General features: G+C 30.3%; 1 protein-coding gene across 7 annotated transcripts in view; it reads left to right on the top strand.

Annotated features, from left to right (window-relative positions):
- Positions 1-13,865, top strand: part of LOC124363286 (insulin receptor substrate 2-B) — a 66,962-nt gene that overhangs the window by 21,845 nt on the left and 31,252 nt on the right. For all 7 annotated transcript variants that reach the window (XM_046818506.1, XM_046818507.1, XM_046818511.1 and 4 more), the window contains 2 exons: positions 3,667-3,776; positions 10,176-10,378. In XM_046818506.1, the coding sequence (XP_046674462.1) occupies positions 3,667-3,776; positions 10,176-10,378 (313 nt within the window). The remainder of the gene's footprint in view (positions 1-3,666; positions 3,777-10,175; positions 10,379-13,865) is intronic.

Genomic DNA, 13,865 nt, shown 5'->3' with positions numbered 1-13,865 from the left:
CCTTGATTTTATCAAGATAAAATTGAAATATAATTGAATTTACAAATCCAAGAAATCTCCTATACAGAGTTTTTTATCTGTTTGAAATGCTTACTTATTCCTATAGAAATTTTTAAATGAAAAATGTAATATTAAGTTCATTTTTGTGTAATGCTACCCCATTTACATGCTCTATTAACTAGAAAATTATCAATACATCTGAGATTTAAAAAAAATGTGTCTTGCTGTAGTCATATATTTCTTTATTATAATAACTTTAAAATAAAAAGAAATATTTTTAAAGGATGAAACATTATTTTACTTGTGGCCTTTTTATCTTGTGTTATTTTCCATTTAGAAACCTTTCAGACCATTTATTCGTGAGCAGTTCACGCTTTATTCCTGAAAAAGAAATTGTATTTACCTTTTTTTTGCATGCACTATTTTTATGAGAAATAGTAGCCTATTTTCTATAAACGAACAATCAATTGGCTAAAAATACTTTGTTTTAATAAAAAAGTATTATTTATATGAAAATAATTCCTTGGCACATTTGAGGAATCTATAAAAAATTATCTTCAAAATTACATAGTAATTAAGAAATAAATAAAATGATAAGAGAATGTAAAAGCTGAAAATCTCAAATTTTTTAAGTGTTTTCAATAATATGTTTGAATTTTACCAAGCATATCTATACATTATATTTTTGAAGCTTGGCCAAGTATATTTTATTTGTTATTTTGTTAGATTTAATAATGATACGCAATATTTAACATCTTCACTGTGTCTATACTGACTGAGTGGTCTTGACAAGTGTCATAAGTTATTCCGCATTAGTGGGTCTGCCGCACTCTAATGCTGTGGGAAATATTATAAAAAATAATTTTAAAAAAGAATCAAAGATCATTTACACATATCAGTTTATGTGTGTAGTAGACATAGTAAAATAATGTGTAAACTAACCTATTTTCTGATAATTCGTGTTATATCTGCTCCCATCTGACGGAAATGTGTAAGCAAATAGATGTCTTTTGCATATTTGTTTTATGTGAAACCAGCCAAACATTTTTCACACAAATTTATATTAAAACAGAGTATATACTATATATTTAAAAGAAACTTGAGAATTATTTTTCTACAAACTCTTAACATTTTTACTGAAATTGCCATGGCGTTTCTCAAATGTACTCTCTAAAACCACCCTTCACCAAACAACTAAAAAAAATTAACTCTTAGCAAGCAAAGGGATATAATGTAATCAAAGAAAAATAAATACAAATTATGAAATGTTCAATAAATGTTTTCATTATAATGTCTTGTTTGTTTAACAGTATGTCCTACAATATGAATTCCAATAAAATATATGTATATATAAATCATGCTTAGTGTTGACAGGTATTATTGTTCCAGTTGTAGGCTAGGTATTATTCTATTTACAGGTTGTGTTCCCCTCTAGGTAACATAATCAGTAGCCTCTAATCAGTGAAAAGAACTGTCACAACTAATTGTATAATGATATATTCTAACCTCAATTCCAATATATAGGTTGTATTCTGCCTTAGTAGCCCCTAATCAGTGAAAAGTGAGACAGTGCCATGTAACATTTATTCTTTAACCCTGGAACTGGCATTTACTTTTTCTTCAGATGGTAGGTCATTTCTGGGTGTTTTTTACCCATACAAAAAATGCATAAGATACCAACTATTGACTAAATAGTCATTTTTATACCAGTTCCAACAGTACCTTTTGCAAAGAAATCCGTCAATGCATAAGCGAGCATGATCACTTTATAGATATGCTTGCACAAGCCGGGAGCAACTAAGATTTTGTCTTTTGATAGGCATCATCTGTTTTAAATAGGTTTTACAAATTGTACAAGATACCAACTATTTCAAAAGCTTTATGACAATTCCAATGGTACTTTTGCCAATGAAATCCGTCAACGCATAAGCGAGTATGATCACTTTAAATATACGCTAGCATAAGCAACAGCAGGAGCAACAAACAACTGATACCTCTCAACTAGGACAAGTTTGGTTAGCTTATATGATAAGTGTATTTTAACATATATTCATGGTAACAAAATTATAATTTCAAATTTACTTGAGTTTAGATAATTTCAAGATGACTTTTTTGTAGTTTAAAATTATTTACTGCTAAATAGCTGTATATTAAACAAATGTCTGTAAATTTTTTTAAATTGTATGTTTGTAAAAATATACATTACCAATATAGGAAACTAAGTCAGATTGGTAATAAAATAAGGATTAATTTTTAAAATGTTATTGTCTATCACACATAAATGAACATAACCCTCTCCAAAGACAGGTTTAGAAATTAAGTGACAACTCTGTTCAAAAATTACTTGCTTTGACAAATACAAGCACAAAAACATTCAACCATAAACTAGTTTTCTAAGAAGGCTCAAAATACAGCCATAAATAAAATAAAATATAATCCATATTTTAAATGATCAAGCACTACCATCATCATTGTATAATTATTGATGAAATGTGACCTGTATGTTCCAAATTCCAACATAACAAACAGGCAGAAAACAACACTCTAAAGCAAATAAACACCATGTGGTCAGGAAAGGAAAGATGATTCATATATTTGTTTCTTATCATTACTATTTGTTCCCAGTTCCTAACATAGGGTAGACTCCGATCCTTTACATCACTGCTGATGTTTGTAGAACATTCCTCTACCATTATATTTACCTTAACTTCAGCTAGCTAGTTAGATTAATTAAAAATATAAATTTCAGCATTCCGTGGTTTTTAAAGAAAGATTTATGTAATATTTAAGATAAACACAGTATTATAATATAATACAGAGTACAATAATGTACATAATCATTGAGGGTAAATAAATAGATATAATAAAATCATGAAATAAATTTTAATGCAATTAGTAAATATAAAACTTATGACAGATCTTCGTATATCGTATTTATTATAATCTAAAATTGTTCAAAAATTCACTTCTTTTGTCATTCATTTATATATATTTAATTTTACATTTAAGGATTATATATTTGTTAAAAACAACTAGTGCCCAAACAACTTAACCTTCTAACTAACTAACTGTTCATCATTTTTCTTAAAACTCTAAATATGGTGTAAATGATTTTCTTTTTACTCTTAAAAGCTATTGTTATGGTTATCATTAATTAATAAAGGTTTTCCAAAACAAAAAAATAATGCAAATAAAAATAAAATAAAACTGTTTTATTAGTACAAAAAAAAAAATGTAAAATTGATGTTTTCAGAATTGGTACACTTATACAAGAATACACAGATCCCATCAACATCCACCAAGCTTTAGATTACTTTAATTATTCCACTGCAATGATACTATTTTTTCAACAAATGGAATACTTACTTATAAAAAAAATGGAAATCTTATGGATTAATGCAAAAATGATGGTGTTTTCTGATATATCCATAAATCCAGTGCAGTAAAGAATATTAAAATTTGTCTGTATGCTATTTAAAGATATCCACTTCATTTGACATTTGGTATAAAGTAATAATATACAACCGCTTTTAATAATGTGTGTTTTTCAGAATTTTTGGTTGGATTATTATTATTTTCCTTGTGCTGTAAAATTAGTATGAAATAAACAAATATTGGAGAAAGCTGTAAACAGACAGAGTTTTTTATATTTTGTTCTGTTTTCAGACATTAAAGAAGAAATTCTTTGTGCTACGAGGAGATTCCATTGAGGCCTCGGCTAGACTGGAGTACTACGACTCCGAGAAGAAGTTCCGTTCTGGTCAACCAGCAAAACGGTTAGTTTTGGAATGAATTTATTAATGATATGCATTTTCTTTCCAAACAATGACTATGTGTTAAAACTGTAATTTTGTGAAACCGTGTTGCCATAAACAATTTTGTTTTAACTATGGAATGATTTTTGTGCAGTAATTGTACACAAATTGTTAGTAGTTTTTTCATTTCCTTTTAAATAATTGTGTAGCAGTTCTACTACTTTTTGTAAAGTCTATTTCTGGGAATGGGTTTGGAATGTTTCTGTGGTTAACGGTATTATTATTGTGGATGTTTATTCCAGATAATTGTTACAAAAACAGAAACAGAGTGTTTTAAGACTGAAGTCCGGTATCTTCTTCACACAGATGAATGACCTAACAAACAAGTAACGGATTAGGATGGAATTATTTGTTTACCTAAACAAATTATCTTGTTTGTCAAGTTTATGTATCTTGAGGATACGAGAAAGAGACGAGATTTCAGGTCAACAACGTAGTGACTGTTTTTTTTTTTTTTTTGTAAATGTCTGCATGTCCAGAAAAATGCAGACATTTTTGTCTGCATGTTTTTGTGTAAATAATACAAATGTCCGCAACAGTGCTGTTGTCCATTTAATTCTACTACATTACAGCATATTTTCTCATAACTACAAACTGTTAAGTGTAATCAAACATGGAAATCGCTTCTAAAATGTAAATTTAACAGTAAACGGTTGAAATTTATTACTTCATATATGTTTTGCTAGCCAAAGCAGTATAATAACAATTATTATTATTTTATTAAGTAGTATAGCGGATATTTTAAAATTTAATTTCTTTCATATTTGAGGCATTTTTTATAAAAAGAATTTACCATCCTGACTAGTAAGAAATATTACAAGGATTGGGTTTTTAAAACTCTGGTTGTAATGTTTATGTAAGCCATTAGGTGTTTTATTACACATTGGAAACTGTATACAACGTGTATTAATGTTTTAGTTAAAGTTTTAAGATCCACATAACAGGAAGAGCCTATGCACTTTTGGGTTTTATAATAAGATCTACAACAGGCTTCATATTTCCACTGAATCTTGTGATACTTTGCAAATCCATAGTATGGCTCGGACTTGAGTATTTGGCTCTATGATTTGAAGACCTTTCCAAAATGGACTTTCAGCCATGCTAGATAGGGTCCAGATGCATTTCATGAGAATCCTTGGCTTGAGTATTGTTTTCACATACTTTGGGACTCTTTATCACTGCTGTGGAGAACTTGTTCAATCTAAAACCCTCCTTCTTCTTATTCTAAGGGATAGCTTCGATGGCTTTAGCCCATCCTGGAAAATATACCATGAGGCCAACCAGTTTGTAATTTCAGTTTTTACAAACTGCTAGAAGCAACCAATCAGGTTCTTCCGGAGAAATTCACCATCGTTGTCCAGAATTCCAAAGATGGCATAGTGCTCCTTTGCCATTGCAACAATCAAAGAGTAGATGATCGGCAATTTCCTCTGGCTGTCACATAATCGTCAGAGCGGATCCTCTGAGAAAATATTGAATATGTGAAGATGCTTCCTCAGGTGACCACGACTCATGATTAGACCCACAACCTGAGAAGATAACGACTACTGAGTAGAGATCAGATGCCACTGTAGGAGAAGGAAACTTGCAGGTCCAATCTGCTCATCCTCCAGATGCAGTCTTCACCTTCTCTCATGTCCAGTGTGAACCCACTTCGCGACAGCCCTAAAGGATTCACACCTCACACTGAGAAGAAAATGTTTTTACCTTCTGTTTCTCCACAAGATGATTAATGGCACTCTGAATTGTACTTCAAGTGTGCATCAATCGTATGCAACTTTGACTTCTCCATTCCATGAGGCACCTGCTCTAAAACCATATTCCAACAGAGATTTATGCCGACATATTACTCGTAAAAATTTCAGCATCTCCAGTCTTCAAACTGGTAGTGAAGTGGCTGCATATGCTGTTTTCTTCACTTCTTCTGAAGTGTCTTTTAAAAGTGCTATTTTTGAAGTGCTTATTAGAAATAAAATTTAACTTATTTCTCATTTGTCCTGTTTTTTTTTCTTCTTATTGAATTTTACCAAGTTTTCCTTGACTGTTATTATTTATGCACTGTTAGCTGTTCTTGTTAACACAACCTATGATTACTACTTACCGTTCTTTATGGCTCAAAAATAGCCACGTTAATCTGTTAAATTGATATTTTGCTTTTTCTTGCATCTTTTCTCTTTCTAAGCTTATTTTATATCATAGTCATGTAATTTGTAATGTTTATCATGTAATCATGTATCATAAATCATGTAATGTTTATGAATATCAAAGTGATATCATAGTGTTATTTGCTGTATTTTTGTTTATATAATTGTACTATAGTTTATTGGTTGCACTTGAGTTATTTTCACTTTTCATTGTTGACCATAATGTATTGTTAGGGCTATTATCACATTTTGCCTAATAGAAACCTTTATTGTTTTTGTTCACAGTTAATCTTATCTTATCATCTTATCAGTTAATTATTGTCTTTATATTATTTAATCTGTATTGTTTTTTCAGCACATTGTTTAGTTATTATCTTTTCTTCATTATATTGTTATGTCCCTAATTAATTTTACCTTTCTTAAAGATTATGGCACGTTATTTTTTTATACTCTTAATGCGTTTCACTAGTTGTTATGAAAATCTTTTACTGTTTTTTCTGTATTAATATTGTTTTGGCTATTTTCACTTTTTTTTATTGCCAGGGCATGATCTAGCCCTGTTGTTATTTAGTTTGTAAACTTTTTTGTTGTTCTTAACCCTTTTACTGCCGACGTGCGCGATTGCGCACGCTGCCGTTTGTGCGAAAATCGCCAACGTGCGCTATAAAAGCCGTCTCGTATTTGTTTTATACTGGTTTTCAATGTTGTCCAAATGCATCGAAATTCAGCTGTGTTATTCATTACTATATGGACAACACACAGAAAACAGGTTTTATAATCTATGGAAGCCATTTTTGTTACTGAACTTCTTTGGTTATAACTCGAGTTTGGTTTGATGAGGTTATGGTCGATCTCATTAGTTGTGAGTTCCACTTGTGTTGTTTCGTGTTTTACACTTTATTTGACATTTATATTTGTAAATCTACATATTTTTACGATTAATAAAATGAGTACTGGAGGGAAGAGGAAGAGAACCAGGACTGTCTGCAAAAACTGTAAAAAAGGTGTTCATCCCACAAGTTTTGGGGAACACAAGTGCTAATCAGCAGGCCTATGAACCTAAAAATGTATATATATTTTTGTAAATATTGATCAAAGTGTCTTTTAACTTTAATTTTCTATTATGTATTATATTTTCATATCAATGGACAGTGATTTATGTATTATAAAGTGATTTATGTATTATAAAGCGATATAGTGTAAAGTTAGTTATGTATCAATAAACGTGTTATCTTGAAATTCGAGGATATTGCACCAATTTCAAAAATTCATCACAGCTTCAGTATTTTTCAAGGTATGTTCCTAAAACTTTTTGGGAATGTTTATATATAATTACTATACAATAAAAAATTATAATTATGGCGGTGGTTTAATATTTAAATATAGTTGTTAAAGTGCAAACTCAAAAAATAATTTTTATTTATTTAAAATTTTTGTTTCATGACATAATATATATATTTTTTAAGGACAGAAAATGTTTAAATTATTTTTTGTAGCAAATTACAACTTATAAGGAAAAAAACAAGATAAAGTTTATCAATTTATGATAAAAAATAATGAATCCATGATTTTTTTAAAAAAATCATTACATTTTAGTCAATTTCAGCCCGGCATTTTTCAACAAACTAAAAAAAGGTGTCCGGCAGTAAAAGGGTTAAATTCAAGTTTAATGTATCCGTGCTGTACAAACGGTGGTAATATGTGAGGCTACTGACGACGCTGCCTCTGCCAATACAAAGGCGGTGCTGTGATAAAACTAACGATGCACTCAGACTAACGTACCATTAAAATGTAAACAAAGTGTCTACATAAAAACTTATCAAATGTGAGAGATAGCAGTGGAACAGCGGGTCAACCGAGCGTCGAGGGCCAGCGATGGGTGACAGGCTCCCACTCGGGCGCTGCCATGCATTATTCATCCCACGGGATGATTCCGACTGACAAATGCTGTACACGGTGTCAGTGTTATCTGTGACTTACGTGATTCACTCTGTTTCATAACCTCCTGTTTTTGGAGCCCCGTGAGGGCTCGTCTCTGACCAGTCAGCAGCCGTCCGACTGAATGAATTAATCTGGAGGCAGCGAATGTGTTATCACTTGTTTCTGGGCCGTATCGTGAATGTCCCGAGATCAAATTCAAATAACTTTCTGGTAGTTTATTTCGTAACAGTTGTTAATGAAGTCACAATAAACTATAATGTAATATAAATAGAAAACTAAAACGGGTTGTTAATTAATGTAACAAAATAATAACTAATAGTGTGAAAATTGTATGAATAAAAAATAATTAATAGTAATATTATCAGCAAAGCAGTTGGTAAGAAAACAAATAGTTTATTAACCATCCATTGATCATATATAATGAAATAGGTTTTTGTCCATAAATGTCAAAATGAAAATATATAAAACTATCTTAAAACTATATAAGCCTAATTAAAATTAACAGTAAAACTATATTAGCCTAATAAAATCAACAGTAATCTCCAGAATCTCACAGCCAAAGAATTCTTTTATAGAATAAAATGGACCAGCTGTACATTCTAGTCCTAAACATACTTATAGGTGCAGTTCTAGCAGATATTGGTAATTTATTAAAAAAATGCATACCATACAGTTTGTGTGGTTTGGCAGTCTTTGTTAAACTATGCATTGGGATGTCAATTTTGCTTTTTCCACGTGTATTATGACTGTGTATTTTCTCTGATGACAAATTCAGCTAAGTCGTTTTTTATGTACATCACTAATAACATTATTGATGAACAATCTAAAAGTAATAGTATATTAGCTTAGTTTAAATTATGAAAATTCAAAAACTTTTCAAAATGAAAGTGTTTATATTAAATACCAGTGCTGTAACAAAGGAGAAGATGAGAGGAATAGAAACCCCCCCCCCCAAAAGCCTTACAAAATTTAAAAATTATATGCATAACAGCAATTCAACTTGTTTGAAATACAGTGGTTAATATTTTCCTTTGAATTAGGCTTATCTAATTGATTTACATTGAGATTTATTCCATCACCCATGGTATGATGTGCGCATCAATTAGATTCAGTGCCCCCAAAGCCATTTCCTAGTTACACCACTGAATAGGGTTAAATGTGAGTTTGACTTTGATAACTCTCTAGATCAGACATGAGTATCTCGATAGAATAGTGGATTATATAACAGAGATGATATCATAAATCAAAACCTATAACCTTGTCCATGCCTTATTCTCCTTTTTGTGGGAAAGAGATGCGATTTAGTGTTTGAAACTGAATTTCAACAGTCTATAAATCAAGTCAAGATCTCCATCGTTGTCTCCAACAATGTAGAACTGTGCCCTCAAGTGCCTTGGGTTGATGAGCTATTAATTAATGGTACTTGATAAGGAATATTCATATTTATCTTGAAATATTTAATTGTGTGTCAACATCATGAGATTATTATTGGTACGAAATGAAATAAAATATAGCGTTAGCGTAATTTATTAAGTGTTTTACACTAAGGCTGGTAATTGACACATTTAAGCAATATTTTAAAACTATTTGATTAAAAAATGGTTGAACTTTTTTATATTACGTTTTGATGTAATTTAACTTAACAGCCTAAGCTCTTTTGATCATTAAATAAGGTGTGATTGAAAATGTAGTCTTTATCGTCTCTCTTAGTCTTGTTAGTCCTAAGTTTCTCTTACGTTGTCGTATCGTTTCCGATCCAGTGGGATCCTAACCTTGGCCTCCCTTCATATTTTTCATTTGACAAGGTTTGTTTTTAAAAATAAAAATCTGTTTCCACATTTAAATTGTGATGATAACATGATCCAGAAATTTCCTAATTTCAAACCGTTTCAGATTCAACCTTTCCAAAAACTCAATAATTTATTTTGGTCCTAACTTCCATTATTTACCATTTACTTCCAAATGTAATAAAAAATTCATTCAAATGTAAACAGTTTCAAGAATCATTTAAAGGCTTACTTGATCGGAAGGCTTTCTACAGTCTCCACGAGGCTCTCGTGATACCCATGTCTTGATTAGACCGATTGTTTTTGTAGTAGGAATAATTTTAAAATTGTTATAAGACTTTATTGTGTTTTTGTATGTTCTATTGTAAACAGTTCTATTTTGTTGCTTTTCTATAATTACTTTTGATACTGATGTTTTGACTTGCACAGAAAACATTTGTGTTCTATTGTGTGTAAATAAATTATTCTTATTGTTATCGACTGTACAGGAGCATCACGCTCAAGACATGCTTCAACATCAACAAGCGAAGTGACATGCGATACAAGCTGATGATCGCTCTCTACACCAAGAACGACTGTTTCTGTATCGTCTTGGAGACTGAAGCAGAACTGGACGAGTGGCTCAAAGCTCTGCTGTGTCTACAGCAGGGGGAGGACATTCCTGATGGCGTGGAAGCACGGCCTAACTTCGGTCAGTTCAGCCTCTTCTTGTTGTTATTAACATATCGATGTATCCTACTTCGTGTGTTTATAGTTTTTAGAGACAGTAGTTTTGAGTAATTTTACATATACACAATGCAGCCATGGTAGGAAGTGTTAATTCAATTTTAATATTGAGTTTAGCTCCAGTTCACCTTCCTTTTTATTGCAGCATCTGGTATCTGACACTGTCTCAGACTTGACTCTGGAATCTGGAGTCGTGTTCATCTGAATAGATCAAAGAAAGACTGCGACGAAGAATAAAAAGGAAGGTGAACTTGAGCTAAATTCAACATTCAAAATAATATTACAGTTTTCTCCAGAAATCAACTATTGATGTTGTGATGCTGCCGCTGTGTTAATTCCATTTACTTCCAGTGCTCACATTACTTTTTTAACATTCTATAACAAACAAATCAATTTTGTTGTGACATAACACTAGTGCGACTAACACTTTTTTAGTTTAAAAATTTCAATTTATTAGTAATTAATTGATAGTTGATATTAGTAGGAATTAGTGACAATGAGTCCTGTAGGCCATTTTTTGAAGAACTGGGTATACTTACGCTTCCATGTATATATATATATATATATATATATATATATATATATATTACACAGTTTAGTTTTTGTTAAGGAAAATCTCGACTCTTTCAATCTTAGAAGCTTTAACCATGAACACAACACTAGAATTAAAAATACAATTGATGTACAATATGCTAGGTTAAGTAAAACTCAACAGAACTATGCAATAACCGGAGCTAGGCTATTCAATAAGTTACCATTAAGTGCTAGATCAATTTCTGTTGGTAGGTTTAAGAATGTTGTTGCAGAGTGGCTCAAGAGAAAAACATTTTATTCTGCAGATGAGATTGTTAATGCTAATTTTAGTGACTTACAATTTTAAACTTTTAACATAGATATAGATTGTATTTATTTTAGGCTCTGTAGGCCTACTTAGTGATATTTTTCATATCATATTTGACTTTGTCAATACAATTTTGTAATTGTTGGGCGACAATAAAATGATTCTGATTATTTTATGTGAAAATTTGTTACAACATTTTATTTATTTTGAAAGTACATTTTGATATTTCAAATAAGTAATCATTAAGACATTAAGCCTATTTCCAATATTATTGGTGCCATTTACAGTTCATGTACTATATGAGTGGTGTATGTAAAATTAAAAACTTTTAGGTAAAACAAGCATTACGTTGCTTTATATACATTAAGAAATTTATAATATTAATATTTTATTTGTAGAGTAACTCAAAGACTCATCACGTACTCAAAGTACATGAGTAGAAAAACTCGGTTATGATCAGTATGTGTGACACAAACTCCATCACAGTTATAAACTGCTGATGGACATTTTTTGTCTTAACATGAAATGTTCTGTAATAATTTCATAAGAATAGTTATAAAGTTATTCCAACTTTAGTTAATTTAAATTAATAAAATATTCAATTGTTTATTAATCTAGAAATGAACATCTAGACACTCAATTGAGTGTCTAGATATTCAGGACGTGTTAATACTGCACAATCTTTGTTCTAAGTCAAACTCAGCAGACTTTCCAAGTGTGTTATAATATTTTAAAGAGTCAGTTTCCAGTGGATTAGACAAATATCAGTTTAAAGAAAAGTAATTTGCTAAAGGAACAAATTACAAACAAATTATTATTTAATGAGATTTGTTACATCAGCTAGTTTTTAATGTTGAGTGCAGTGACATAACCTGTGCACTTTCCTAGGTCTCAAACAACAAAATTAATGTTTACAATTTAAATTTCAAAGTAGACTTTTATTTACATACTCGGCTATTTGAAATGATAATCCAAGGATTGTTTGTTTCAAATGTTTTGGTCCGACTTTCTCCATTTCCATATTGCGTTTGTGTCCAGGAAAAGTAGAGATGAATAGAAATAGGCTGAGGGTGTTGGTCTGGTTTATTCCTCGTTATTATATTTTGACATGTAATAAACATGTCATATAATTCGGCCAGTGCGACATTACTGTGTACCGACAAAATTTGTAGCCAATTAAATTCAAATTCGGTTCCTTTAGATAAATCCTGGCTTTTCAGGATTGTGTTTTAGTAATACAGTATAATTTTTTGATTTTTTCTGTAGGACTCCAAAACGAGTAGTAGTTTGTTTTTATTTGTAATTCTTTGCTGCTACTCAAAAGTCGGTGGTTTAATTGATTTTGGGTTTAGAAAATGTGTTTTTTTTTAATTCATCAATTTTTAAAACAAATTCCCTGAATACAAATAAAAGTATAAACATTTCTTTAATGACTTTGAGTGAAATTACAGGAGTTTAAAATAGAAATTTAGTCAGTTTTGTAGTCAGGCCCAAATAAACTGTTGAGGATTAAAATTTGAAATTTTACAGGATGTGCATGAATAATAGCTTGATGGTGAGATATCTATTTTATAAAACTTATAAAAAAATTAATTTTCTTAAAAAAATGTATTTAGAAACATGTAATTAACCTAATATATATTTAATGTAAAAGTTATAATTTTTTTAAGCCATAAATGTAGGTCTACTCAAAGAAGTGTAAGTCAGATGTCACTCTCTGAAGCTATATAACTCATGTATATACTGTACAAACTTCACATTCTATTCTTCAATATTTTTTATTTAATTGTGGTGTATTCATTACTAGGTACTCCATTTCTACAGATTTTTAAATTGGTTTTAGATTTTCCCAAGTTTAAGAACTAGGTTATTTTGATTTAAACATAAAAAACTAAAATGTGTATGATTTTTTTTATGTGACATTGTAATGAATTTTTACAAAACCTGCTCAAGCAAACGTCATTTCATCTGTGGTTTCTTCTATGAATCTCCTAGATGGAATGTATATTATGAAATTAGTGTAATTAAAGCTTATAACCTGTCTGTAAGTTGATATGAAATTTCGGCTTTGTGCTATCATCTTTATAAAGCTATCTTCTCAAATATTAAACTTCCTTACAGGCTGATATTTGACCTTGACATCTTTCCAAAAATATCATTCTTTTCATTGAGGAGATGGTTTAGGTAATAAACACAAGGAGAGTTTTGGGGATAAAATAAATTTTCCATAAAAAGTTAATTGAAATGTTTACAATGTGAATATTTGCTAAGTATTAGCATAACCTGTTGCACGTTATATACTGATACAATCAAAATAGATAGTCCAAAGTTTTGATGTACTTGCTGTTTATATGCTTCTGAAAACAAATGACAAATAGTATTAAATGTACTTCAAAAAGCAATTGTGTATTCGTTATTAACTGTATATGGTGCCAGTTAAAAGGCTTACAAAATGTATTTAGACTTTCAAATTGTCAAAAAGTCTCATGCGCTTTGAAATATGGAAAAACTGTTAATTTATGTATATAACTAAAAATACGAGTTTAAAAGCATCAAAATTGTACCGTTTTTGATAAAAGTATTAAATAAATAGGTTTGTTGTAATTAATCC

This window comes from Homalodisca vitripennis, chromosome 5 (assembly GCF_021130785.1).
Source record: "Homalodisca vitripennis isolate AUS2020 chromosome 5, UT_GWSS_2.1, whole genome shotgun sequence".
Classification (NCBI taxonomy): Eukaryota; Metazoa; Arthropoda; class Insecta; order Hemiptera; family Cicadellidae; genus Homalodisca; species Homalodisca vitripennis.
The sequence above is the reverse complement of the archived record's forward strand: the minus strand, read 5'-3'. Positions and strand labels throughout refer to the sequence as shown.